The 27906-nt window shown below is 46.9% G+C and overlaps 1 protein-coding gene and 1 non-coding gene across 4 annotated transcripts in view; one reads left to right on the top strand and one right to left on the bottom strand.

Moving 5' to 3' along the window:
- The window catches only part of ERG (ETS transcription factor ERG), a 111393-nt gene that overhangs the window by 28865 nt on the left and 54622 nt on the right, over window positions 1-27906 (top strand). For 2 of the 3 annotated variants that reach the window (XM_053565403.1, XM_053565404.1), the window contains exon 2: window positions 22478-22695. In XM_053565403.1, the coding sequence (XP_053421378.1) occupies window positions 22478-22695 (218 nt within the window). Of the gene's footprint in view, window positions 1-19426; window positions 19435-22477; window positions 22696-27906 lie in introns of those variants that run through there. The other variant, XM_053565405.1, reaches the window with a different exon arrangement.
- Window positions 18338-18402, bottom strand: LOC128568257 (U7 small nuclear RNA). Its single transcript, XR_008375075.1, has one exon. It is a non-coding gene; the product is annotated as a U7 small nuclear RNA (small nuclear RNA).

Consider the following 27906-nt stretch of genomic DNA (forward strand, 5'->3'; position numbering starts at 1 on the left):
ACAAAGCCATGATGAATATTTAAATCGGAGGCCAGTGTTGCGTGGACTACCTGGAGTCAGGGAAAGCCAGCCCCGCCCTACAGGTGCCCACAGCCCAGAGACACCTGGGCCTCCCCGGTTCCCATTCCAGTTTTCTGTAACAGCTCACAAGATGTTTTCCATATTAGCTTTTCTTGTTCGTGTCTGATGGAGACTCTGAATACATGTTCTTCAACTAATCGACTGTTACCATATGGCAATTTTAATAGACTGAGAAAAATAAGATAGTTGTGACAACAAAGTTTTGTTTTCTTCTTTTCTACTCCGAAAGTGGGTCAGTTCTGTTTGGTTCCTGATTCAGGGTTTGACAAATGTAACTGTGAAATGTGAACGTGGGAAGAAAAGAGACGGTGGGCCACCCTCGTCCCCTCTGCTAGGTGTGTCGGGGGCTGATACGTATCTATAAACAAACGCCATTGTGACAGGGAAAGAAGTACAGGGAATCCTGAAAGTGAATGAGTTTTTACTATGGTACTAGAAGTGGTTTAGAGAAAAGAAAAAATCTACAACTTAGCTTCACCAAGCTGGGAAGAATTGGACAAAGCTGGGACCGGCCTTCAGAATCCCTGATGTGCTATTCTCCCTGCCCATTATCTGTCACATTCCCTTATGTAAGTTAGCTCCCTTCGTGAATGTGAATTCGATTAATTAAAATAGCAACACTGACAATATTAAGAAGAAACTGTTGTGAAGTACATATTGTATGCCAGACATTGTATTACGAGGTTTGTAGATTGGGACAGAGAAGGCAGGTAGGTGCTGTCATGATCCTCATCTTGCAGGTGAGGAGACTGTCTAGGCTACAGTCAGCCCCCTGGAGATACAGAAATTAATCCAGTAGGTCTTTGCCCTCCGTGTTTACAGTTTAATGGCCTGAGAGAGACATTACCTGTGGGAGTACACAATGTCCCGGCCACACACAAACCTTAGACATCTGCGCACAATACAAATGGTACGGTAAAAAAGACAAACCACTAGCAAAAGCATGGTAATGGATACAGTAAATGCTAATACCTGGGATATATGATGATTACATGAAGACCAAATGAGACTGTGCTTATAAGCATGCTCTGTGAGCTGTGACAGGAGGGAACGTGAGAGGTTAGGCTTACGCATCCGGAACAAGCCTTGGTAGCATAGACAAGGAGCCTGTACACTGAGTACTTTTTCCTAACTAATACCAATAGAAAGACTTGTTTAAAAGCTGCCTATGAGTTCTGTTTTTTATATGTGTGTATATATATATATATACTGTTTTATTTGAAAATAAAAATGAAAAATAATTTACTGTAGCCCAATTCATCACGTACACGATGTTTGCGAGCATTTGTGGAGCTCCCATCCAGAGAATGGGAATTCTTCTGAAGATAATGGTGTACCCATGACAGATAGCCAGACCCCTCGGGTTTTCTTGTAAGAGGCATTTAAATCATATCACAGGTTGAAGTACCAAGGAGTCAGCCACTAACTGTTTGCTGAGTGAATTAATGAGCTCACAGAGGGACAGACAGGATGCAAATCAAGTGTGCTCAGGCGTCTGAGGATGCCATTGAACCTTAGCACAAGTCGCTCGGATTCTCTGACTGAAACCATCCTTCTTGGAAATGTTTCTACAATGGAAGCTGACGAAGGGGCCCCCAGTGGCACATCCAGTTCCCCCGGGGTTCTTGGGAGCTGTGGCTTTGCTCGACCACTTTCACAGAAATGGCAGGTTTATGTGGGGAGGGAACTGGATGGGGTATGATGAAGGCTCCCTTAGGGTGGCAGTTGCCAAAGGGAAATTTTGAATGTCCCATTCTTGTCTTTGCTGTGACATTTATTTTAGCATCATTAACTTTGGTAAACAGGCAGGTAGACTGTCAAAGCCGTCCTGGGATGCTTGTCAAGGAAAAAAATCTTCAGGAATTGAAGCCAGCACTGTAGGAATTTTGAAAATCTTTGCTTATCTGAAGTTTAATTTTTGCTTTAGAAAACAAGGACATCGGTGCACAGTATTCATTCCACCTTACCCCCAATTTCCCTTTACATGTTGAGAGAAGGATACATCCCTTTTCCATCAGACAGATGTCAGGACAGAGAAAGAAGGGGCAGAGCATGGAGCTGGGGAATCCCACTTTCCATCAGCTGATGGTCTGGGGGAGGGGAGGGAGCAGACCCCACGTACCCCAGCTCTCCACCCCCCCAAAGACTCTCCCTGCCCCTCCTCCCCAACCCTTTCCTCTGCAGAACTAAGAAGTTGCCGTGTGGGCTCTGCGGAGTCTCTCCTTTCCTTTCTTTCTGCACCCAGCATCCATCATTGGCTGACGGCCTGTGACATGCTTTAAGAAGGTAGGAAGCCGGAGGGAGGAAGACAGAGGCTTATGTAATTCCCTGAGCGGGGAGCAGCCACCCCAGGAATGACCAGGAGTCAGCGAGCCCTTGGGCCTGTGTACCTGGATGACACCCTCATGCACACTCACCTCACTGTAGGTGTACATTTTGTTCATTTGGTCAATTTCTACATCATGTGCCAGAAAGTCACATAATCAGGGTGCTTTTTAAAACATGTATGTATTTATACTTCCCTTGGAATTCACCAACTTATTATGCGACTTGAATATGTATTGCTCTTCTGCTGTTTGAGCCCTGATATACAAATACTGACATTCTTGGAAGTCCCAGATTAATGGGTTTCCATCTGGCCTATGATCTGAGTCCCTTGAAACTGGTGACTTGATGAGAGCACATTTATAGTTTCAGGACCCTCTGCCGGCATGGGGTTCTTTCAGGGTCCCTGCTTCTCATTTCCACGTCTGGTACCCCAAGCCCTTCCTCCTGACTCTCCTTCCTCCCCTGTCTGCCCCCACCCCCCACCACAGCACCTTGTTAATACAATGTACATGAATTTCGAATATGTGGATTTCTGACTGCACACTTCAGTTTCCAGCTGCCTTGAGGGAAACTCTACTGGACATTGTGTAAAAGATCTGGGGCTAGCAAGGGGGAGGGAGGTCTGCCTGAAGACACAGGATGGCATACACTTCCAAGGTGCGTTTTTCTTCAAAGCACTGGTAACATAAATGTTCGCATGGATGCACTTTTAACTTTGAACTTGAGCCGTGGCCTGTTGTCCCTGCTTCCACTTGTCACATCTTTCCGCTCAGCTGTAAGGTGGGACCTTATCCAGACAGAAAATAAAGTCCTTAGCCAGTGAACTTGAATGTCAAGCTTGGCTTCTGATTCTCAGCACATCCAAACATTTCTAGAATTTGTAGAATAGGAAGATTTTCCTAAAAAATCAAAATGACATAGGCTGTTCATTGCCAAATTAACTTGCCTCTTTGACTACAAGAGTAGTTAATAAGAGTGACAAGGTCAAGTTCCTTCTATGCAGGGCTTAAGGGTGTCTAAGGGTCAGAATGCATTTGGCTTCTAGGACTTAAGGACTTTGGGGTTTATTTGGGAACAAAAGTATAACTTGGAAGTATTGTCCTTCCTGTAGAGAGATGCTGTTCATTAGTTTACACATGACCTCATGTGACCTGACAGTTTGGAGAGCCCATTCTGTCGTAAGTTGTCACACATTTGGAAGAGCCTATGGTCCAGCCAATTACATAAAGTACCTATAAAGCTGGTTCATATGAATCAGAGCCTGGTTGAGCGAGGTGGTTCTCCATAGACACTGCCTATTTCAGTTGCAAGCACCATTTTATCATGTGAAGAACTGACCATCCATGAATAAAATCCCTCAATTTTTTTAAATTCTTGGCTATTATTTTTACTTCTAGAATATATCCCCTCACTTTGGGAATGCACCTGCTAGAGTCGTGAGCCTGTGAGAGCCCATCTTAGTATACTGTGTAAGAATTAGACCCCTCCCTCTAAAAAAGAATTAATTATACCTTTTTATTAATTAAAAGTTATATTCTAGTGTGCCTTACCTACATAAGGGCGATACTGTCCTAGACCCGATGAGATGATGTATGGAGACACTTCAGACAGTATAGAATATGGACAGTTACTTGTGTAATGAGTTTTCTCCAAGGTCCTAGTTTTATTGACACACGAGTGTTGGTGCATGTGTAAGACAAGGATATAAGTTGTTTATATTATTGCCATTTCAACATAGTATTAATGTCTGTAACATTGGAGACATATTTAAATATTAGCTTTAAATAATATAAATAATAACGAGCCCTTGTCACGAGTCCCCAGTGATACAAAGTTCACAGTGGCCCATCTCTCTGAATCTGTGCTGTGCACACAGAGTTTTCCACTTAGCACCAGGGCCCTGCAAAGAAGCACCTGCTGCTTACCTATCACTGCTTGGAAAGCCATGAGGGTGCCAGGGAGGGCCTTTCAGCTCCTTATTTGATAATCTCTCTCTCTTTGGTGGGGTCAGGATCAAGGAAGGTCATATAAACGCAGTGACATGTTCAGTGCTGGTCAACCAAATTAAAGCAGTTAGGTGTGACAAAACTTACAAATTAATGCAAATGTTTATTTTTTAAAAAATAGATTTTATTTCTTAGAGCAATTTTAGTACATGGTAAAATTGAGAGGAAGGTGCAGATACTTCTATGTATATTTCCTGCCCCTACCCAAGCAATTGGTGAAGCTGTCTAGAGGGGTCCTCACCACCGAGTGCCACATTTTACATGAGGGCTCGTTCACCCTCGGTGCTATGCTTTCTGTGGCTTTGGTCAAATGTGTAGCATCATACAGACTAGTGTCCCTGCCCTAAAAATCCCGAGACCTGCCTCCTCATCTTCCCCCAGCCTCTGGCAACCATTGACCTTTCAGTGTCTCTCTAGTTGTGCCTTGTCCAGAACGTCGTGCACGTGGAATCCCTCCCTATGTAGCCTTTTCAGATTGGCTTCCCTCACTTGGAATGCTTAATTTTTCAAAAAGTCTCTATGCCAGTCTCATTAGCACACTTGACTGGTGCCTTTAACAGCCGATTCAAATAACAAAAACCTGCTTACATAGAACACTTAAGAAACACAGTGACAGAGCAGGAAGTGCTGGTGCATGGTCCACAACCAAAAACCAGGACAAATCGTTTTGAGCCTGCCCCCCCAGGTTGGATAATGCAGGTTTCCAGGGCTTGTCTTCCTAGGTGGCAGGAAGTTTATTTGTAGGACTAGTGAGCAAACTGAGATTTGGCACTTCTAACCCATCCCAAGACATCTTCCCTAAAGTCTGGTCCCAGTCATCAGTTTTTCACCCTTGAAGTCAAGCCCCTAGATTCAATGAAGAAATCCTATAGGATACTCTTGCTTCTTAGGGGACAGGAGTCCCTAATCCACGATCCCATTAGCAGCATGGATAGAAAGGATGGGACCAGGTGAGGGACATGGAATTGTGGGGCTGTAGTGTGTGCAAAAGGAAAGTTGGGCTCCAGGGCATCTCAGGCCTCTGGAAGCCAGGGCCAGGCCAGGGATCCAGGCTCGAGCGTCCACACCCCAGCCTCGCCCGGGGCCCTCCCCGCTCATAGGACTGGTCCTGCTTCTGCACTTTTCCTCTCAGGTTTCCCACATGCAAGTGCTCCTCATCCCTTCACCACCCACTTGCTCCCCTTCTGGAAGTCTCAGGCTGCGCTCGTCAACCGCCTCATCCCTCTAGCCCAGGCATCCTCAAACTTTTTAAACAGGGGCCAATTCACTGTCCCTCAGACCGTTGGAGGGCTGGACTATAGTTTGAAAAAAAAAAACAAACTATGAACAAATTCCTATGCACACTGCACATATCTTATTTTGAAGTAAAAAACAAAATGGGAACAAATACAATTCACACTGCCTCATGTGGCCCGCAGGCCGCAGTTTGAGGACGCCTGGTCTAGCCCCTCTGGGAGGAATCTGGGCAGCACCATTCATGGTGTGTGTACGATGTGTGGGCTCTCACTGGCACCAAGGATAAGAGAAGAGGGATTTCTCTGCCCTCATGGGCCTGGTGTTCCCCCAGTCCCGATGGATGGATCTTTTTCCTTCACCCTGGTGTTTTTGTCCCTCTGTTGAAGTAGCTGCAGTCTGGAGGAGCAGACGTGGAGGCTCTGCCTTCTCTGTGTCACCACCACCAGGTCACTGCAGTTGCTTGAGCATGGTGGATCCCAGTGACTTATTTGCATTAAATACCTTTGAGAATCTGCTTTAAAATGAGACAGCTAAGTGCAGCCCCCAGCAAGCATAGGAACAAGGAGGATCTGTCAATGTCCAAGGGTAGATATAAGTTTAAAAATTAAAATAACCTAGTGATAAAAAACAGAAGAGTGGTTCTTAACATTAGCTGGGGAGTGCCACCTGCTAGTCTAGAGATGCTCCGTGGGGGCCGATGAACCCCTCTGGGCCGGGAGATGGGCAGGGTGCCCATGCCCGGCTCCGCAGCTGCTATCCTCTGACCAGAAGCGCAGCCAGCTTGGCAGTGGGTGGGGGGTCTGCCGCTCTGCTCACTTCCTGCTGCTTTCTGGTGCCCAATAGACCTTCCTTCCATTTTGCCACGAGACAGGCCACTTCCAAGAAAGCTCAGCTGGAAACAGATGTCTGTGCTTTGTAGCTAGGAGAGGGAGGGCAGCCTGCTTCTTTTTTAAGAGACAGGCTGGAGTGCAGTGGTATTCAGTAAATATTTGTTCAGTATTGATATTTACTGAATTAGGAATAAAAATAGAAAATTGGAAGCATTTACTTATGAATTCCTTTAAAAACAACAATAAACCTATTGCATGTTAATACAAATAATGTATTTTTATGAACAAGTAACTATATTGTCCTAAAAATATTTAAATATTTAGTGAGAAGTGGCCTTTTTCACATTTTTTTTCAATCTCATTACTGTCTGGCCTAAGAAGAGGCAGCTGGATTCTCCTATCTGTGTTTGTGCTCAGTCTGATGGGGCTGTGCGTACCATGTATGGAGTGTCCTCTGGAATCTCTGGTGCACCTGAGAGAAAAGGGGCCTGGAAGAGGCAAATGATGCTTCAGGGTGTTATGAAAACAACGTCCGGCGACAGGCTCTCTGGGGACGTCTGTGCATCCTTGGCCACCTTTTGAGAACCTCTCACCTACATAGGTTAGTTTTTTACCTGGCACTGTGCTGGGCAGGGGGATAGAGCAGAAAACAAAAGGGGATACGTTCTCTGTCCTCCTGTGAGCTCACAGACGGCTACAGCTTAACTTGTGTCCCTTCAGATTCTCATGTTGACGTTCTAACCCTCGCCTCTCAGAATGTGACCCTACTTGGAAGCGAGGCCTTTTCAGTGGGGATCACATTACAGTGAGGTCACTAGAGTGGCCCCTTATCTAACATGACTGATGTCCTTATAAAAAGGGGGATTTGGACACAAACAGACACTCATAGAGGGAAGGTGATGTGCAGAGAGACAGGGAGGGAAGGGCCAGGAGGGAGCCCTGAGACCAGGCGGGGATGGGCAGGAGGGAGCCCTGAGACCAGGGCCCTGAGACCAGGCGGGGATGGGCAAGAGGGAGCCCTGAGACCAGGCGGGGATGGGCAGGAGGGAGCCCTGAGACCAGGGCCCTGAGACCGGGAAGGGGATGGGCAGGAGGGAGCCCTGAGACCCAGGGGGTGATGAGAGCCCTCAGAGGGACCAGCCCTCCTAGTCGCTCTGGCTCTGACTTCCAGCCTCCAGGACAGTCAGGGGACGATCATCTCTTGGTTATGTCACCTTGTCCATGGTATTTTATTTTGGCAGCTCTGGCAAAGTAGCACCCAGCGTAAGGGTGGCATATTAAAATTAGGATCCACGCGGCACCAGGGCCTGATCTGCTGGCTCAGGAAGGTTCAGCAGCAGCAGAACCTTCACTCCAGGGACCTGGAATCCTGTGCAGGGAAGCACTGCCCTAAGACGCTCCTCTAAGCACCTCCTTCCTGAAATAAATTGACCATTTTATTTAAAGAGGAAATAGCTGATCATTTCAATCACGGCTTAGGCTCAGAAATCTCTGCAAAGCGAGGTTAGCAGAAAAGAAGGTCATCAGGTTCTGCCCCGTACCTTCCACAGCTGTAAGACCTACAGGCCTCCACCCGTGGGCGGTGGTTCACCCAGGTGAACAGTGGTTTGAGAGCAGCGGAGTATGTTTGGTTGCCGCTGGTCAGTGCCCCTGAGGGCTGCCCTTCCTGGAATGAGCAGGAGCCTCAGCGAGGTATTTCCTACATGTGCTAAGTTCTTTAGAAATGGTCATGGCCATTTGGAGACTCTGAATGAAGATCACATGTCCCGAGAGTTCCCGGTGATGAATGCATGTTCCCAGGGCACGGGGGCCGAGAATGGCTGTAACATTTTATTAGGTGTGGCTTTTTGTATACACATGGCATGTGTAATACATGCATTCTGACCACAGTTCATTTTGAAAATCATAAAACTTAAAAGACAGAAAGAGTCCACAGGAGATGGAAAATATTAGTACAAGTCAGGAAGGAGACAATTCCCGGGCTTCTGGGGAAGATGGCCAGAGAGGGTCCTGTTTCTCTCTGAGTCAGCGCCTACGTCCTGGTGATGGTGTGTGAGTCTCCACCAGCCCAGCCTCACCTCGCTCCCCTCTCAGCTTCTCATCACACTTTCTCCCTCCCTTCTAGTAACTCCCTCTAACCAAGCCCAATCCCATGGTTCCACCCTCAAGCCCCAGCCTTGTTGAGCGCATCTGTTGCCAAGCTGGTGGGCTTGTTCCCCTCTTCTCCGTGTTTGCTCAGGTCTCCCCTGCAGGACGGCCACCCTAAATTCAAAAGACCCATCTGCCTGCTCCCCTAATCCCTCATCTAGCTGTGCTTTCTATTTCTCATGCTTAGCACCTTCTAACCCAGGGATTACACTTGAAAAACAAAGCGTAATTTACTCTATAAAGTACTCATTGATTGATGGACTTTAAAAAACTGTCTATTACCTGCACTTACTAGACTCTAAACCTTAGTAGTCAGGGGTCTTTGTGTGAAACTCAGAAGAGTTTGCAGAGTGTCTCAGGCCTTCAAAGTTGTACTTGGAGAATTTACGAGTAGATGAATGTTCTCAACTTGGGCAGGGACAGTGATTTCAGGGCAGACAAGAAACGATCTTCCTATAAGGAGAACTTATAAAATCTCTTTGAAAAAAGGTATCTGGAACCCACCTGACTCAGTCCCAGCCTCCAGTCGTGTGGAGTGACCAGTCTTTGGAGGACTAGAAGGCTATGTTGGTATAAATTCTAACTTGAGGCTGTCGGTAGTGGAAGCAGAGATATTTGCCACATTGTCTATGACAATGGGCTATAAAATTGTTCCCAAAGTAAACCCTAGCGATGACCTTCCTCTTGGATTGTTCTGGAGTGTATAGGCGGCAAGGAAACAGCCATTACCTTCGAAATTGCGATGTAAGCAAAGCTGCACGGAGAAAAACTGCTCCTCTTTTGTCTTAGAACTTTCCCTCTTGAGTGTGACCTTATTATCCATTGTTACACTGTGGGGCCTTTGGTCACTCCAGAAAGAAACTGGACAAAATTTAACAAGTTATGAAACACCCACCCTGCCATCTGTCCAAGGCACCCTTGACATTAAATGGGCCATGCTGGGAGGCAGTGCTGAGGCCCTGGACAGGCCTTCACTGGTGCCTCGGATGGAATGGTACCCAGTGAGAGAAGTGGCCAGGAGGACACGCAGAGGAAGGGGGCCGGACGGGGTGGGTGATGGAGCTGCCAGCAGCATGGGAGGAGCGACAACAGCCTGGAAGCCAAAGAAAAGAGTGTTAGAATGGGAGAGGGGGGCCAGAAATGTGAGCTGCTCCGGAGGGGGCCACACACGGGGCACGCAGACCTGATGCAGGTCCAGAGAACTCACAGCTGACCTTGGCCAGGCGGGGTTGGAACCACACTGCAAGGTTTGAGGAGCTAGAGGGAGATACGACTTCATTAGAGAGTTATAAAATATTTAAATAAGTACAGCCACTTGGGGGTTCCTGGCATCACTGCTGTCTCTGACCGGCCAACACCCAGACCAAGACACACACACACACCCTTGCTCGAAAGCAAGTAGGAATGTTCGAGACCCCAGCACGAGTGTACACAAAGTGAACATTCGAGAAATCCTGAATAAATAAATAGTGGATATTTTTATTAGATACTATTGCTTGGGTAAATATTGTGACAGTGTGTTGTGACTGTGGAAATGCTGGGTGAGCATCAGATTCATTAACAAAAGTCCTGCCTCAGATGTCACGGCTCATGGGAACCTGTCTGGCCACCTTGGTGGGTACTTAGAAGGGCCAGGGTTCAGTGGTCCCATCTGCTGTTTTGTCAGACCAAGAACTTAAGGATTAAGATTCAGCAGTGGTAGAAGTGGCTTCCTGACACCCAGAGGCACAGTTCTTTACATGTTTTTTTAATTTTTAAGTTAATCCGTAGTGCATGTGTGTTCACAAATAAATAGCGACAAGGCAGGTCTGATGGCATGGATGGGAGGGAGTGCAGGTTGTCCTTTGCTCAGGGCAAGTTGCTCTGGTAAGTAGGCATGGCCACATGACAGCCACGTGATAGCTCCGTGGGGCTCACTGTGCAAGGCGGGTGGGTGGGCAACTTAGAAGTCCTACCACACTGTCAGGAGGATGGTCCTGCCCCGACCACAGGGCCTGGTGGGCAGCTGTCCGCTTGCACCTGTCCACCTGCACGGTGGTACACAGCAGCCCTGAGCCTCCAAAGCCCCCTCCTCCTCCTCCTCCTGGGACAGGTGGGTAGACGTGGACGTCCATGGCTCTACTTCCTCCGTGGAGTGAAGAGTGACATGTAAGGAGAGGTCCCCAGAATGGAGATAATCCAAAGACCAAGCTTCAGACCCCTGCACAGGCATCATTAAGACTTCAAGCCTCCAAGCTGCTTAGCAGGTCAGAAGGGTATGATTGGATTAGCAGTTTAGAGCAGTTAGGACTTCCAGCAGAGACATTTATGAGGGGGCTCATGCCAGACTCCAGGCCCCTTTTGGTTGTGATATGTGTGTGTGTGTGTGTGTTTCAAATTGTTGAATAAGTTTGCAGTTTATAATTCAAATGTATTAAGTATTGACGTCAGCATGCCCAGAGTCATAAAATTCTGGTCTTACTAGTAACCAGCTTGTTGGTACATTGAAAGTGTTATGACCATGGGGTCCACCCTGGTGCTCAGCTACATCACAGGATGAGAATGAGCTCAGCCCACGGCATTGACAAAGGGTTGTGGCACCCTGACTAATCAGTCTCCTTCCTGTGCAGCAATCAGGGGAGATTTATGTGCTGGAAAATCTTCTGCAAAACACAGACTTGGCCTCCTAGCCCACGAACTGGACCCTCCCCGGGTGAATGTGAGCCTGTCCACGATAGGAGTCAGCACCCAAGAAAAAGAGAATGCCTGTCTCTGTATCTGCTTTATACAATGTGCAGCTTGTACCAAAATTATATGAGGACATCGAGAGAAAGGAGGAGAAGAAGCCTGGGCATTGTGTGAAGTGTGGGAACTTCATCCCTGCTTTTCACTCTGCCACAGAGTCCCCGTTCCTGCAAGATGTTGGAGATTATTATTATTATTATTATTATTTTATATTGGATTAGATTATTATTACTGATGTGCTTTATGAGGTTGGGCAATTAAGTTCTGAAACTCATCCTATAAAAAGTGCTACATACCTCATTTCCGAGCAATTTTGGAACTCTTTCCAGAATGACCATCAGAACTGTCATCATATGAAGGCTGACAATTAGGTTTGCAAACTCATCTTAGAAAAAGTGCTTTGAAGGGTGGACTGGGAGCTGCCATGGGCACAGCTTCCCAAGGGGAGGGCCTCGAGGTGACCACAGTGACATTCAGTGATGAGGGGAGAACTTTTTTAGGATGAGTTTGCAAACTTAATTGTCAGACCTCGTATGTGCAGCGTACCCCAAGCTTGAAGACAGGCAGCAGCTCTCAGGGCGTTGACTAACTTGTCACCTTCGATGTGAAAGAAGATAGCCACTGGGTCAAGAAGAATTAAAATCTGGGGGACATGGAACGGCCTATGGTTATGTCCAACTGGAACAAATAGAAACTTTCTAGAAGCTCCATGCATGGTAGATGTCCACCTTATCCACATGTCCACCCAAAGACGGAGAACATAGAGATTGCAGGCTGGCCCCAGCCGGAGGAGGATATTACTGGTTAATTACAACGATGTCATTTTGGTGCCCACAGGAACTTGAGAAACACGGTCAGTAAGCCAGACCCTCATTTAAGGGGTGAGGAGGGTGAAACCTCAGGACATTCGGGGCACTGAGTGGCTGAGCTCAGTGATCTCCTGGGTCTCACACCCCTCCTGACACTGGCATATTGAATCTGGCATGACACACCACTCTCTGTGGACTGCTTCAGTTCTTAAAAAAATTAAGGCTCTTCTAACACCCTCTTATGAGAAATTTTGGATTAAAAATCTCAAGGCACAAGGTAGACACCTGATGAAAATTAGCCGAACCCGAGACGGAGTTGTGGCTGCAGCCAGGACATCTGCTCCTTCCTAGTGCATGCCAGGGTTTTCCACTGTGCCAGAATTTTCTCATGAATAAAATTCTTGGGATTTTATCGAAAACAATGAATCCATGTGTGAGACATTCATGGATGAGACGCGTTCCAGATGCGTAGCGCTGTGTACTTTGAGATTATGTGTGTTTTGAAAAGGCCAAGCGTAAAGCTGTCTGTTTCTCATGGAGCTCCTTGTAAAAATGTGCAGCATCCCTCCCTTGGTGTTCAGAGAAGGACTGTTCCAACAGAGAACAAATGCCAGTGCCTTTGTTACCCTTGACCTTGGCTTCTGTGCCTCTCAAAACATCAGTCGCCTGGGCTTGTAAGCTTCAACCTAGGCGACATAGCGAGACTCTGTCTCTAAAAATATTTTTAGAAAAGTAGTCAGGCATGATGGTGCACTTGTGATCCCGTCTACATGGGAGGCTAAGGCCAGAGGATCACTTGAGCCCAGGAGTTTGAGGCTGCAGTGAGCTATGATCGTGCACTGCACTGCACTCCAGCCTGGGTGACAGAGTGAGACCCCAGGCCAGGCGTCCTCAAACTGCGGCCTGCGGGCCACATGAAACGCTGTGAATTGTATTTGTTCCCGTTTTGTTTTTTACTTCAAAATAAGATATGTGCAGTGTGCATAGGAATGTGTTCATAGTTTTTTTTTTTTTTTTTTAAACTATAGTCCGGCCCTCCAACGGTCTGAGGGACAGTGAATTGGCCCCCTGTTTAAAAAGTTTGAGGACGCCTGCCCCAAGCAGAATGGTCATCTGGGCTTGGCAAGACTGCCTTAGAGATGCTTCCTTATACAAGTTTGTTGAAAACTTCAAGATTTAGAGAAAGGTCAAATAAAAAGCAGTGTGGATCCTTGAAGAGCTCTGAGTCCTTCTGGGGTTTGAAGGAGGACAGGTGTAAGGGATTTGCCCGCAGTGATGCAGACAGCAAGGTCACAGGCAGCGTCCACCCTCAGCATCCACCTGTGTGCCCTGTGCTAGTCTGTGAAAAGAAATGGAGATTAGGAACAAGAATGTGGTATGTTCTCTATTCATCAGCTTGTTATGTAGAGAACACCAAGAACCTGCTGGGGACATCCCTTCCTGCACAAAGATTCCATTTAATTACCATCACACAAACTAACGTAGAACTACAACAGAAACACCAGGAAAGAACTGAACCGAGGACCCACTAGGCTAAATCACATGATATGGTCTTAAAAATAAAAGATGCAGCGGGTGGTGCCTGTGGCTCAATGGAGTAGGGCGCTGGCCCCATATACCAGAGGTGGTGGGTTCAAACCCAGCCCCGGCCAAAAACTGCAAAAAAAATAAATAAATAAATAAAAGATGCAGCTAGGTCATCCTTCTCCCTGTGTTAGATACATACATGATATAAAAATTTAGTGCTTATTAAGATTAAATGACTAATTTGCGTACAAGAGACTATGTTAACTGGCTTATCAGATAGACGTAAGATGTCCGGAAATGGTACCATGTGGAGACTTGGGGTCAGTCATATGAGTTTTCTGTGTGTGTATTTAAATACAATGTGAAGGTTCATAAAACCTTTCCGTATACTAGCTCATTTAGCTAATTGACCTACTGAGTGAGAGCTGCTTGGCAGCCAGCTGGCTTAGTACCCTCGGTGGAGATGAAGAAATTGAGACTCAAAAAGTAAAAGACAGCACTTATTGAACTTGAACATGCACCAGCTCACCAGGGGCTGCAAGAGCAGAATGTGTGTTTCTAACAAGCTCTTGGAAAGCTCAAACTTGGAGTAGGACAGGTATAAGGGATTTGCCCACGGTGATGCAGACAGCAGGTCACAGGCAGCGTCCACCCTCAAACTCAGGACTTCCAAGCCCAAGTCTGGTGCTCCTGTGTCCTGGCAGCCTGCTGTCTACATTTTGGTGTATCTCCATGCTTGCGCTAGAGGTAGTGATAAAAAGTGGGGGGGGGGAAGGTCTTTTCATCTCAGATGAATTATTTAAAACTAGATAAAAATAAGGAAAAGGGTTCTGATGAATATTCTTCGAGTATTATATGGTGACAATGATTAGAAAAACAAAAACATGTTTTGAATGTCAGGAGGAGAAACAGTCCTCTTTTAGGAGCATCTAAAAGAACCATGATGGCATCCTTTACACTCATTCTGATTTAAAACTTGCAAACAGGATGTTTCCATAGATGTTTTTACAGTTTTTGTTCATCTCCAAAGAAGAAAGAAAGCCTACTGGGGGAAAAGAGGGTGGATGGGTCAGGGGTGGTTCTTTGCAGGAGAAAAAGCATCTATTAACCACATCACAGGCACATTTTCCCTGAAATGATTAAGTGACATTCCTAGGCCGCATAGTCCCAGTTCATTCTCTCTTCAAATGCAGTCAGAAGTCATTCTGTATAGCCCTGAGAAAGGAAAGAACTGTTTTAAAATTATGTTGGTTTGCTTTCTTAATTTTGTTTAAATCAGTTTTCATTATGAGGACATAATTATTCTTTCTTTGAAATTTTTCTACAAAGCTTCAATCTTTCTTAATATTTCTGGGGTTTCTGCTTCTCAGATCGCATGCTTCTCTCCTCACTTTGGAAAAGTTCATTTTCTCCAAACCTTACATTTTATACATTACCTAGCTGTGTAGAATCCCTAGGATAGCCCTGCACAGACTTCCGGTAAAACCCTGCGGTAAAATGCTCCATGACAATATGGCTGTGGATACACTGCCCACAGCAATAAGCTTCGAAAGTCCCTGGAATTCCCAGTTGCTGGCCTCACCATCCATTTATCCCACAAAAAAACATGCCTCCTCATCTGGACCCGATCGAATTCTTCATCATTAACTGGCTCTGTAGTATCATTTCATAACTTAGTTCTTTGGTGAACATGAGCATCAATAGACACATGAGGTTAAGAAATTGCAGTGGAAGTTGACCACCCAAGGGACTGTGGCAAACATGCAGAGGTGGCCGTAAGGAACTCGGCCTACTGTGCTGACCGTGCATGTGATGCGTGTTGTCTACTCTGTGACGCTGAGGTCAACTCAAGGCAGTGGTCAGTGTAGGGAGGGGTCAGCTATGGAGGCTCCACTGTATGTTTATGCCAGGAATGAACACAGAGAGAGAGAGAGAGACACCTGCTCTGAAAATGCTTATATTTTAATAAAGTAGGGGTCAGGGCAGAAGTGTGTGAGCAGAGAGAGCTGACGGCCCCAGTGAGGCCTGCTTGGGGCCCGAGCGAGGTCCACTCAGAGCAGGGACATCGGCGAAGGTCTCAGAGGGATGGGTCTCCAGCTAGGTCTGCCCTGAAGAGACGGGCTGAGAGGAGGGGAAAGCACCTTCTGGTAAGAGAAAGGAGTAAGCAGAGGTAAGAAGGGAAGAGCCCAGGTTCTGTACATTGTTTGGGTAACATTTTCTCTAGTGGATACAATCAGAGGTGAGAGGTGTGTGAGGGTCCTCCGGAGGGTTCTATTACCGCAGATAATAATAAGAGGTTTACATTTCCTTCATTCTCTTTATTGATATATATTTATTGATGTGTGTATACATGTACGTGTATGATGTATCACATATACGTGTATAGATATGTTATATGCCCTTGTGCATATGTGAGTATGTATCTGGACGCTAGTTCTGGGTCTCATTCTCTTGCACGGGGCTGATACTGTGAGTTGTAAAATCGTTTGACACTGAAGCAATACCATATTGGAGAAATACACTCTTTAGATGGACTTCATTTGCCTACATATATTTTTTCCTCTGAGGTTAATCCAAGATTTTTTTATATTTTTGAAGGACTAAAATAGCAATGTTGTAAATTAGAAAAACGTGAACACAAAGCTAGATGCCGCATTTAATATACGAGGTTAATGTTTCCTCCTCTGAAGAATTAGGAAGAAAAGAAAATATCAAGAAGGGGAAAAGTTGATCTCACCCAGTGTAATGAGGCATTTTGACTCACAACATTTGGCTTTTGTGTGTGTGTGTGTGTGTGTGTGTGTGATAATTATAATGGACACACTGGTCGGATATTCAGACAAAGGCTCTCATTCAATGAGATATCAGCCGTATCAGAATTACAAAAGTACACACATTTAGAATCAAAACTCTGGGAGGACTGGTGTTTCTGTGTCTGCCTAACGGTGGCAGAGCTGGGCTTTCTCTAGTGTGCTGTGAATTTGGTTTGCGTTGTTTTTTTCTTCTTCCAAATTCAATTAGGAGCATCTACTGCACGGGCTCCACTGAAAAAAAATTAAAAACAAAAGAACGTGAGGCAGCCTAATAAATAGTTTTCTAATATCATTAAGTCTGTATGCATCCATTAAAGGCCACCTAAGTGGCACAGGCTCCAGCGTATTTATAAACAGGATTCCGACCCATCCTGTTTTCCCTGTGCAGCACTTGCAATGAATGTGCCCCAAAACACAGCCTTGCACTGGAGTCTGAACGGTCTGAGTAACCAAAGAAAGAGCAAGTTTATTGATTAAATCATTGCTTTAAAAATAATTGGAAGTATCTGGGACCTATTGCTGTGTATCCCTTGGGGTCACAGAGCAGCACTGTGTGGTAAAAAGTTCCTTCCTGATTCCCAACAGGCCCTCCACTTCCTCTCCCAATCCTTCATTCAACCCAGATCCTGGGATTCTGGGCATCTATCCTTTCATTCTTCTTTTGCTTCTTTCCTCTACCAGCCTCTCTCTTGTTAGGTGATTCCATCTCCTGTCTGATAAAACAGCTCTGCTATTTTCATAGGCATGACAAAACCAGGCCCCAAAGAACTGCAGATGTAACCTCCCTTAATCCAACTTCTGTCTTCTGGTAACACCAGAGGGTGGCCAGTGTACCGCCCCAGGGAATGATCCCCTTCAGAGCACAAACCCGGTTTCCGCTTAGTCCTCACTGTTGATGTTACTTCTCTTGAATCCTGCTTTCTCGTTTGTGGGCAGGAATGAAAACTGAGCTTATAGAAACATTACAAAGATTAAATGATCATACGTCATACAATTTAAGGTGCCATGGAATGTAAAATGTACCATTATTTTATCTGTCATCAGAGAGGAAGAGATGGTGTCAGTATGCTAAGATTTGCCATCGATCTCCAGATTTCAGAGCTGCTAGAATGTGAGAAGCACTGTGTCTTAAAATCAACAAAATAGGATTTAAGAGGACATTGTAGATAAAGTGCTTAACAAGCTAACCTGATATTTTATATGCTGGATCAGCTGTCTATGAAAGTCATTAAAGGAACCTTATTCATCATCACAGTAAACAGAGTCAAGTGATGTCTCAAACTCTGCTTGGTTCTATGTGAGAGAAATTTAAGGAAGAATTTTATATTTTGAGGTAATGGGGCAAGACAGATGTCCAGCAGAGAGGCAGCTAGTGGCTGAAGACAATAAAGTCTTCCTGAAGTGAAGGGTCTCCACCCGGGGTCGTGGTGGCAAGGACTTCTAAGATTCTGTTTTCAAGCATGATGAGGATCTTAAAATGCTTGTTTCACTTAGTCTTTTGATTGGCTTTTTGTAATTATCGAATGCAATTATCAAATGCTTATGGCACGTAAGATTTCAGGAAACAGAAGAGGGGTTTGTGCCCAGTTCTCTCGAGTCCTGGTTCTGGCCGTCTTCCTGATCTTGGAGAACCAGGTGGGGACACGTCCCTCCGTGCTCTTTGCTGGCTGAGGCTGGGAGAGCTGACCGTGCTTTAAGGTCCCCTGTTTTATCACGTTACCACTCCCGGATTTTCAGAGAAGCTTAAGTATGATGGATCCCTGTATTAACCATCTAGTATTTTTATTTGTTAATCTTTATTTCATTTTTTTTAAGCGGGGGTGGGTGGGTGGAGGGGAGGCTGTCTTCCCGTAGAGACCAGAAAACCTGCTAGACAAATTCTAAAAGAGCTGTAACACTAACCATCTAGTATTTTTATGAATTGTGAGGATCACAAGTTAGAAGCAAAACAGGGCCCTTATTTTCTCCTTTGTGTGTAATATAAGATCCTTGCAAAATAATCGTCTGTCACAGAAAGGCATCAGGGTTCCTGAAATAGTTTGCTGAAAATGTCAGCACACAGTCAACTTTTTTTATTTTACTTTTTTAGTTTTTAGTCTAAGAAGTATAGATTATTTGTTACTCAAATCAAGTGACTTGAAAATACGTGCACCTTTTAGTCTTACAATATGAAATATAATCTTGTTGTGTCCCCCCATTTCTGGAACTCTGGGTCTCATGACCCAAATCCAAAGAAGTGGCCCTCATGTGGTCTTAGGTGCTCGGTATGTAGATGAAATAACGAGCCCTGTACTATTAACACAGCGTCCTTTTGTTCAGGGGCAATTTGCTTGGAGTTACGTGTTTCTCCTAAGATCATAACAAATGGCCTTGGTAGGCTGCCACTTGCCACGTGGGAATAGCCCAACTTTCCTGGAGCTACAGAGAAAAACACCCTCACACACTGGCAAACACCAATCTACGGTCCAGGCCTTTTTATAGCAACATAGAGGCAGGCATATTAAATTATCATGCCACATTTCTGCCAGGTTTTGACTTTTGAAAAATTCTCTGTTACAAAGCTACTAAAGCAGTTCCCAAGACCTGCGGCTGGCCGGAGTTTCTGAAAGAATAACCTATACTTTTTAACTAAGGCATCTGCTGACGCCGTGGGCAGGTGGGCAGACAGGTCGGTAGGCAGGTGAGATTGTCACCCTGCAAAAGGGAAGCCAGTAGCAGGAAAGCAGGGAAGTTGCCATTCCAGGCCAAGAAGGGTCTCTCCCAGAGCTGGAGTTAAAGAACTCACGTGTTCCTGGTTACCAGCCTCTGTTCAGCACTCCTTTCTGGTTTTAATCTGGCCGGGGTAGAGCCTCTCTCCCCTTTGAAGTCCCGGGGCTGCTGGGAAGGGAGACTGCTGTGCCCCAGCCTTCGCCATCAAACTTTAAGCAAAGAGGTGATGAAATGTGCCTGTAGTGAGGCGAGTGGGGGAACAAAGAGGTGCTGTTGGTGGGGAGCTGGTTTTCTTCGTGATCACTCTGGCTGAAGGGGGTCTTTGGAAACTACCCTTCGCTGCTTCTTTCTGTCATTAAATGTGCCCCATTGGCTGGTGTGTGCGTGTGTAATTTTGTTCACTTAATTCGTTTGTTTCCCTTTGCTGAGCTGTACTTAATTACGGATGTTTGACAGCTTTTGTTTCATCAGAATCATCTGGGGTATATTTTTGGCTTGCTCTGTCTTTTTAGAATGTCGACTATATTTCACCCCTTTTGAATTGTTTATCCTGAAACTTCCTCATTTTTAAAAGAATCTTTGCCTTCTAAGGAGCAAAAGCCACTGACGGGCTGTTTCCCAGGTCCGAGTTACGTCCCCTTTCTTCTTTTTATGCACTGTTAACTTTGAGAAGAACTTTAAGATGTGGAGAAAGGATGTGTGTCCCTCTCCTTAGCTGTGGTGTTCATAAGGGTGTTTTTTTCCTCCCTGAATCGATCTCAATTAACTTTGATTTTTTTTTTTTCTTTAGAAAACCATGTGCTGAAATAATAGTTTGCCAGATGTGAGGCTAGATCCCTCCCCCTGCAAACACACACTGAAGCCTCGTTTTATTTCTAGTATTTTGGTTCATTTTTTATTCAGTCTTACACCACATTTGGTCATTGGCTGTTTGCGAGCATGCCTTACTTTATCTTGAGAATATACTATTAGGATTTTAAAGTCATTGCTGGCTTGTTATTGTTGAAGCTGTGTAATTTCAAATGTAGCCTGTCTCTTATATGTCGCTTGTTTTTGCCAATTTCTGGTATAAATTGCACATTTGTTCATGTTTCTTGTCATCAGTGGGCCAAAGCTAACATTACATAGTCTTGTTTTTCTCCTCCGGGCCTCGGCGGAGTCTGCAGGCTGAGGGAGGAGAGAGAGAGTCCCCATCAGCCTTGTTTCCTGTCGCAAGTGGACACAGCCGTTCTACCCAGTGCCGCTATCAGAAGGGAGGATCTGTTCTGCAAAAGTTATTTAAGTGGTAGCTTTTGTCTTTATTGATGAGTATGACTACACGGAGTCGAGGGTGCCGATGTTACTCTTAAACCCACATCTATGAGTCTGGAATTGTTAGAATTGTTCCCTTGACTGCGCTCAGAAGAGACAGCTCTGAGATTCAGGCTCCCGCCATCTGGGTGCCCTGTGTGCAGTCAGCTTCTCTGTTGCTGCCTCCTACTCCCCCTGTTTGTTGATGCATTTGATTTTACTGAATATTCATGCTGCTTTTCACCCCCATGTCTGTTTCTGGCTCTCTGGTGTTCACAGATCACCCTTTCATGCATTTTGTGTGACTGTTTAAGCTCCCGGCTTCGTCATTCCCGGGTGTCACGGCTATAATTCCAGGGACTCTGAACCAGTCGAGGTGGGGGTTACATAGGCACAGGCACGTGGCTGCCACTCCAAGAGCCGAGACCTGGAGTTTGTGCCTTTAGTTTCTCCCCACTCATGGATTCAAGTTCAGTGCATCAGGCTAAGAAGTTGGTGCACTTGGGGAGCTGGGAACAACCTTGGTCCTGCGGTGGGTGTGGGTTAGAGGGGCAGAGTATCCGTGGGGCGGGAGGGTGATTGTTGCCTACAGATCCTCCTCCTGGATAGGGAGGAGTCTCCATCTCAGAGAGGAAGCTTCGTCTGGTGCCATCCCTGGTGGAGAGCATTCTTATTTATTTAATGACCAACTTAAAGAACAATGTGCTCATTCAAACACATGTCCCAAACCAAAATGTGTTAAAAGGGCATTGCAAGGCCATGGGGGCAGGAGAGAGCAGATGCCAGAACACAGGTCACTTCCACTGTGAATTCCCAAGTTGATCCTGGCCAGCTAATTCAAGTTTAGGTCTAGACCTTTCTGGGTCTCACATTTCTCGTTTGGAAATGAGAAGTTTGAATTAGAAGGTCTCCATATCTCTTGCCTCTAAGATTCGGTTTGTTTAAAAAAGTTGTGCCCCAACCAGAATTTGTTTCTCAGTGGTTGATACCCATCCTGAGGGTACCCCAGGATGGACATAAACATGAGCTACCACATGGATTCATTTTCTACCCATAGAAACCCAAATCAGACTTTGTTCTAATTGCTTAGTGTAGTTGTTGCAGGCTGTATCGGTGAAGGAGCTGAAATCTGCCAGAGTTGCCTTTGCTGATTTGGCTGTAATCATCGTCTTTGGCTGACCACTTGTTTGACTTACAACCACAGAAGTGTGACCCAAGAAGGACAGATTTCTATTTCTTCTCACCAAATCATGCAAAAAACCAAAGATAGTAATAGAAACTGGGGGGGGGGGGGCAGTAATCCAAGTGATCCAGATTTTAAAACATCCTGGTATTTGCAGGCATCTGGATAATTTATAGCTTTTTTTTTCTTTTTGGGGGGTTCATTTATCATCCAGATGTTCACCATCATGGAAGCACCACTTGAAACTCTATTTCAGCTAATAACTTAGAGTGGAAAAATTCGTATCTTTGGTTGTCCTTTGGTGCTCCGTCCTCTCCTCTCTCTTCCTCTGAGCACCTCTTCCTCGAATTCTCCCGGGAACGTGGCAGTTTTGCCAGATGCTTAGGTGTTAGCCTTCACATTTCTTTTTTTAATCTTCATGACCATTCTGTACCCTGTCTGCTTAAATTATAGATTGCATTTGTCAAATAATGACACATGCAATTGGATGTCTTTTAAGACCTTTGAAATTCAACTTCCTTGAATTGAGATTAAAGTAGGTATTATCTGCCCTGCCGCAGTCAGGCCTGGGATGCTTGAGCCCTGCAGACAAGTTTTCCTGGGCTGGCACCTCCAATCGGCACACCGCAGAGGAAAGAAAACAGGGTACTTTTTTCTTCTGAAAGGTAGAAATGGATACCCTAAAAACTACCTAAAAGGTAGCCCAAGTTAGAAAAAATGCTGAAGTCAACAGCTTTTGGAAACATGACTGTCCTTTAGAGTGTCCTAAATATGTGTTTCTTTGGGCGTTCAGGAAGCATTATCAGTTGTGAGTGAGGACCAGTCGTTGTTTGAGTGCGCCTACGGGACGCCACACCTGGCTAAGACGGAGATGACCGCGTCCTCCTCCAGCGACTATGGACAGACTTCCAAGATGAGCCCACGTGTCCCTCAGCAGGACTGGCTGTCCCAACCCCCAGCCAGGGTCACCATCAAAATGGAATGTAACCCGAGCCAGGTGAACGGCTCAAGGTAAGGAGACGACTGATCCCCCATTTTCCTATCCTCTTCAGAAGGCAGGGTGGACGTCAGTCCGGCTCCTCCAAAGACTGTTTCAGAACATATGACCCCTGAGCGGTAACATTGGGCAATGCAGAGAAAATGTGTTTTCCAGTGGTGTGTGTCGAGCATAGAGGTTGTAAAACCAGTAGTATATTTACCAAGGACTCTCTTTGAAGACGTGGTGTTGGATTCTGTTTCCCTGTTATGCAGGCTCTGTGGGAGGGGGCCTTACCCACATATGGCCAGATGCATCTCTGAGGTTTTATTGCCTGGAAAGTAATGCTGCCTTGTGTTTTTATGAAAGGAGCGTGTCAGCTAGTGGCCAGGCCGTGAGAATTTGCTAACGAGGCTGCTTCATGCACCTTCCACCCCCACCCCCCACTTCAGTCCCTCCTGTCCTCTTCTCTTAGATGGCTGCCTTTTCTCATCTTGACTTCCATTTAAAATCAAGCTCCCCTGTCTCCCATAATTGTTAGCTTTCCTGAAAATGCACATATAACGTGTATCTAATAATCAAGCTGTCACAGACAATGTATTATCAAATGCAGAAATGTCCCTGGCACTGAAAAGCATTGTATTAGATGGAGTTTTCAAAACTAAAATTAATTTCAGTTATGATATAGTGCCTATTCGAGAAGAAGAATGTAAAATCTTCAGATTTTCTTACAACAAAGAAAGGATGATTTCTTTTAAATGTTGTGTAATCTACCATGCAGTTGTAAGAACAGCTCACATTTTCTAGGACTTGACCATGTACAAAGCTCTTTTATGTCCAATAGCCTGTCATTTCCCCAAGCACCCCTTCTGCCCATGCCTGTCCATGCTTGATGGATGAGGAATCCTACCATCAGGTATTTTCTGTCTAACCTAAAAATCACCACTTAAAGAGAATCAGAATTTGGATTCAAACCAGGAGTGTTTGACTCCACACCTGGAGCACTTTCCACTATGTTGTGGCTATAATAGGGCCTTTTTGTTACATGTATGTTTTCATGCTAAGTATGTTTATTATAAGTGTCATACTTTATAAGTACTGGAAACCATTGCGTCAACTCCTAGGATGACATTAATGAAGGTGCCAAGTCCCAGCGCCGTAGAGAGCACATTGACAGTGAGGCTGGATGTGCCAGCTGGGGAGACAGGAGACGTCAGAACGTTCCTCGACTCTGAGAAGCAGTTTGCTTCTGTGCACCTGACTTCTTCTGGAAAGGGAAAATGGTTCTGAACCTGAATATGCTGCCACGGGGGTCCGTTCAGTGGAATTCAAGGCAGGATCATCTTGGTGCTCATGGAGGTGGCTGAGGACATAAAGTCCTGGAGTTCTGAAAGGACCCAGCAGAAAATGCAGTCATGGGGTCCACAGCACCAAAGTGGTGGGAAGGTAATGGTTACCCGTTCGTGCTTTAGCCATAAATTCTAGACGTGTGGTGGGATGTGTCTGCTGAGCCTCGACGGTAGGCATTTCTGAGACATGGGGTAGTGCGGAGCAGTCACGTCCTACAGCGTTTCTGTGGAAAAGCGGTTGGTGGAACTCAGCCTGGGAACACGCAGCCCGTGTGGTCCTGGCGGAGACAAGGCTCTAAGGCCTTTCTTCTTCAGAGGCGAATTAGTTCCTACAGGCACTACACCTGCCTGGGCCAAGAGGGGGATTATGAGAGAGAGAGAAAAAGGCAGAGACACAGAGAGAGAACGGGGAGGATGGGAAGGACACCTCTGGCAAAAGGCCCCTCAGATGCTCCCCAGCAGACAACGAGCAGAGCCACCTGCCCTGCCCTGCCCTGCCCTCGTTTCGGTCTGGCCCTGCCAGTCTGGAGTTAGCAGGCCTCAGAAGGGAAGCCTGAGCGAGGCGGTGAGGACAGTGCTGCAAAAACCAAAGTCTCCCTTGTCCCCAGTGTGCTACCCCGAATTAAAAATGAGAGTAAAGTGAGAATCTGTTTGTGGAGAGGTGCAAACGCCATGGTCCTTCACATAGTAGCTGACGTCCACGTCCCTGCCTGGCTGGGTATGGGGTGGGCTTTCCGGCCTACAGTGGTTAACCCAGAAGCTCAGGACAGGGGTTCACAGTGACCCTGAGCTCCAGCCAAGGGGCTTCAGTCCCCCCCAAATACAGGCAGGCAGCTTGCCCCAGGCCCCTCACCCTGTGGATGGGGAAAAGCTCTTCGGTGGTTCTTATTTCAGGCAGGTGGACAGAAAGGTGGTTCTTATCTCAGCCAGGCTGGTGCTGGCCCCAGGAAATCATTTTCAGGGAAATTGGACATTCTTTCCCCCAAGGGAACAATGGTAACTTTAAGAGCTTTCTCTCTGAGGCCTCACAGAACTCTGACATTTCTTAGAATGCTCCTGTGACAGGCCTTACGTACAGTGCAGCTTTCAAAGCAAACAGCAACGTGGGTTTGGAGGGTGGGGGCTGAGTGAAGTCAGTCGCCCCATCTTCTGTGCCCTCCTGGTCTTCCTGTCAGAGTGACGGGGTGTCAGTTTGTCCAGTGCTGTCTGTGAAGAGAGCGAGGTCAACCCCTCTACCGTTAATTATGGAAGATGGCAGGAGGGGCCTGAAATAGCGGAGGGGGAACCTGGGCCTCGGAGGCCTCCTGGGCTCGGTAGCATCCAGAGACAAGACAGGTGTCCAGCAGTCAGCACAGGGCGTCATCTCCCACCCTTGAGTGTCTGGGGTAGGCAGGGGACAGGTAGAAGAGATAACCGCAGTGCTGTGCTGCCCTCCCCAGAACACAGCGGGGGCAGCCCAGCGCACCATGAGCGACTCTCCAGAGAAGTAGAACTGTAGGATATTTTAATATTTTAAGAGGTTTATTTTAAGGGGTTAAGTCCAGCCATCATGAGGGTGGCTGGTCTGAGGTCTGTAGGGAAGGCTGGCAGGCTGGACACAGGGCGGAATTTCTGTGTTCTGGTCACAGGCAGGACGCCTTCCCCGGGAAACCTCTGTTTTCACTCTCAAGGCCCTCAGCTGATTAGACACAGCTCACCGGCCTTGTCCAAAGTGACCTCCTCCAGTTAAGGGCCACTGAGCGGAGGTGTTAGCCGCACCTACCAGCTGCATGGGCAGCGGCTGACACCTCGCGCATTTGAGTCAGTCACAGGGAGCCCCAGCCCGGCCAGGCGGACCAGGAAACTGGGTCCCACCCTGACTGACTGTCAGGGACCCTCCACCGGGTTGTGACCCCCCCTCCACCCCCGCCATTCCACTCTTTCACTCTCCTGTCACTGAAGGAGCTTAGCCTGGTGGGACAGCGAGTGGTAAAGGGGCTCAAGCTTCAGGTCTGGGCTCTGTGACCCCAGGAATGTTGAAGCATGGCTGCCAGCCAGAGCCAGGGCCTGAGTCTGCTCCCCAGGGTCCGACAGGCTGCCCGAGGGTATTCGAGGAAGGGTGGGGAGGGCTCATGGGCCTCTGTGAAGCTGAAACTCGTCTCATCCAGGGGCACACAGGTGGCCTAAGTGGCTGAGAGGACCACCTAGGAGCAGACCTGCAGGTTTTGCCCGTCACTCAAGGCTCTTTGTGTATATCAGGTCCAGCTCTAAGGAAAGGAATGTGGAGGTGTCTTCACTCCACTCTGTCCTGGGGACTGAGAGTGGGCACCTGGGCTGTGCCATCCCTGCCTGAGCTGCCAGGGGTGGGGAGGGTATCCCAGCAGGGACCTGTAGAGCGGGGGTAGCTCACCGCTACATGAGGGGCTCCCGGCCCAGTGTGCTGGAGAACTGTCCTGGCCCCAGCTCACTGTCCTCTTCTAATTGTCCCTGCTCTAGGGGATTTCCTGTAGCACACAGGCCTCTCAAAGTCAAATCCAAGGGGAGCTGACATAAGCCAAAAATTGATAATTGTCTAGAACTCGAGGGCTCTTAGCTCAGAGCCCCCTCACTGCAGCTTCAGTCTCACCAGAACATGGCCTTTCACATAGAGCACCAGCTTTTGGAACGGCCCATTTGCCTGCCCTCTCTATCCCTTGCACATGGAGGGGAAGGCTGAGGGTCTTGGGCATAAGGAAGGACTCAGTTCCTAACCATATAGTGGAATTCTACAAAGCCTCAGCCCTAACATGCTTACAAGCTCCTGAACTGGAATCCGTGTGGTGACATGAGATCTCGTGCTGTTATAATGGAGTTTCTATTTAAAAAATAATATGAGAAAATCAGGAGAGAAAGGAACCACAGCTTGTGAGCCAATAGGGAAGTCATTGTGGGTTTGGCTTGGCCACCACATGGCAGAATTCTCGCAGACATTAATCCGTCTGTGTGTGGCGTGGGTGCAGGACAGCACTTCTCAGTTTCGGCTGCCCACGGCCACCCGCCTCTCCCTTTCTTCACTCTAGCCTCACACACAAGAAACTTCCAAGTATTCACACAGTGGAAAACTGTCCATGTGCGGCCAAACCCAAACCAGCTGTCTTCCTGGGCCACGCACACAGTGGGCCCTGCTGGGTGTATCAGCACCTATTCACCCTCTAGCAAGCTCCCTGCCAATCTCTTTATTTGCTGTGAGGTGGCTCAGCCAGTATGGATTGGTGAGATAAGCCAAGAGGTGACACACACTCACATGTGGTCACAATGAAATTGTCTTCCCGCTGGCAGGCAGGCGGGACAGTGGAATAGGCTGCTTTCCCTCTATCTAAGCATCCTTGGCCCCGGTGGCCAAGTTCACTCAGATGCACAGAGTGTTACCTTCCTCTTTCCACAGATGATGGCCATTCCAGGTAGCCTGCTGGAAGCTCCCTGGAGCTGGAATCTAATGAATTTCTGCGCCATGACATCAGTCCCAATACCCAGCTCCAACCCAGTCCCCAAGCCACCTGGAGCCATTGGCATGTTTGATTCTGTTGGGTGAGGGCTGCCCAGCATGAGGGGTCTCCTGCTGGGTCCCAGGCCCAGCACCACCACCTGGGAACTTGTTCAAAATGCAGATTCTCAGGCCCTGCCCCAGAAGAGACTTGGGGTATGGCCCAGCACTCTGTTTAAGGAGCCCCCTGGGGGATTCTGATGCTCCCCAATGTGGGAACCACTGCTCTGTTCAAGAAAGAGGAATGATGAGAATGCCTAGTAGCTGGGTGGAAGCAGCCTGTCCAGGGGTGATCTGGGAGAACACAGGTCAGGGGAAGGTGGTTCCTGGAAGTCTGTCCGCCTACCCTGAGGGTCACCTCCCTCCCCTTGTGTCACTCCCACGCTTTGCCCGGC

Source organism: Nycticebus coucang, chromosome 16 (assembly GCF_027406575.1).
Source record: "Nycticebus coucang isolate mNycCou1 chromosome 16, mNycCou1.pri, whole genome shotgun sequence".
Taxonomy (NCBI): domain Eukaryota; kingdom Metazoa; phylum Chordata; class Mammalia; order Primates; family Lorisidae; genus Nycticebus; species Nycticebus coucang.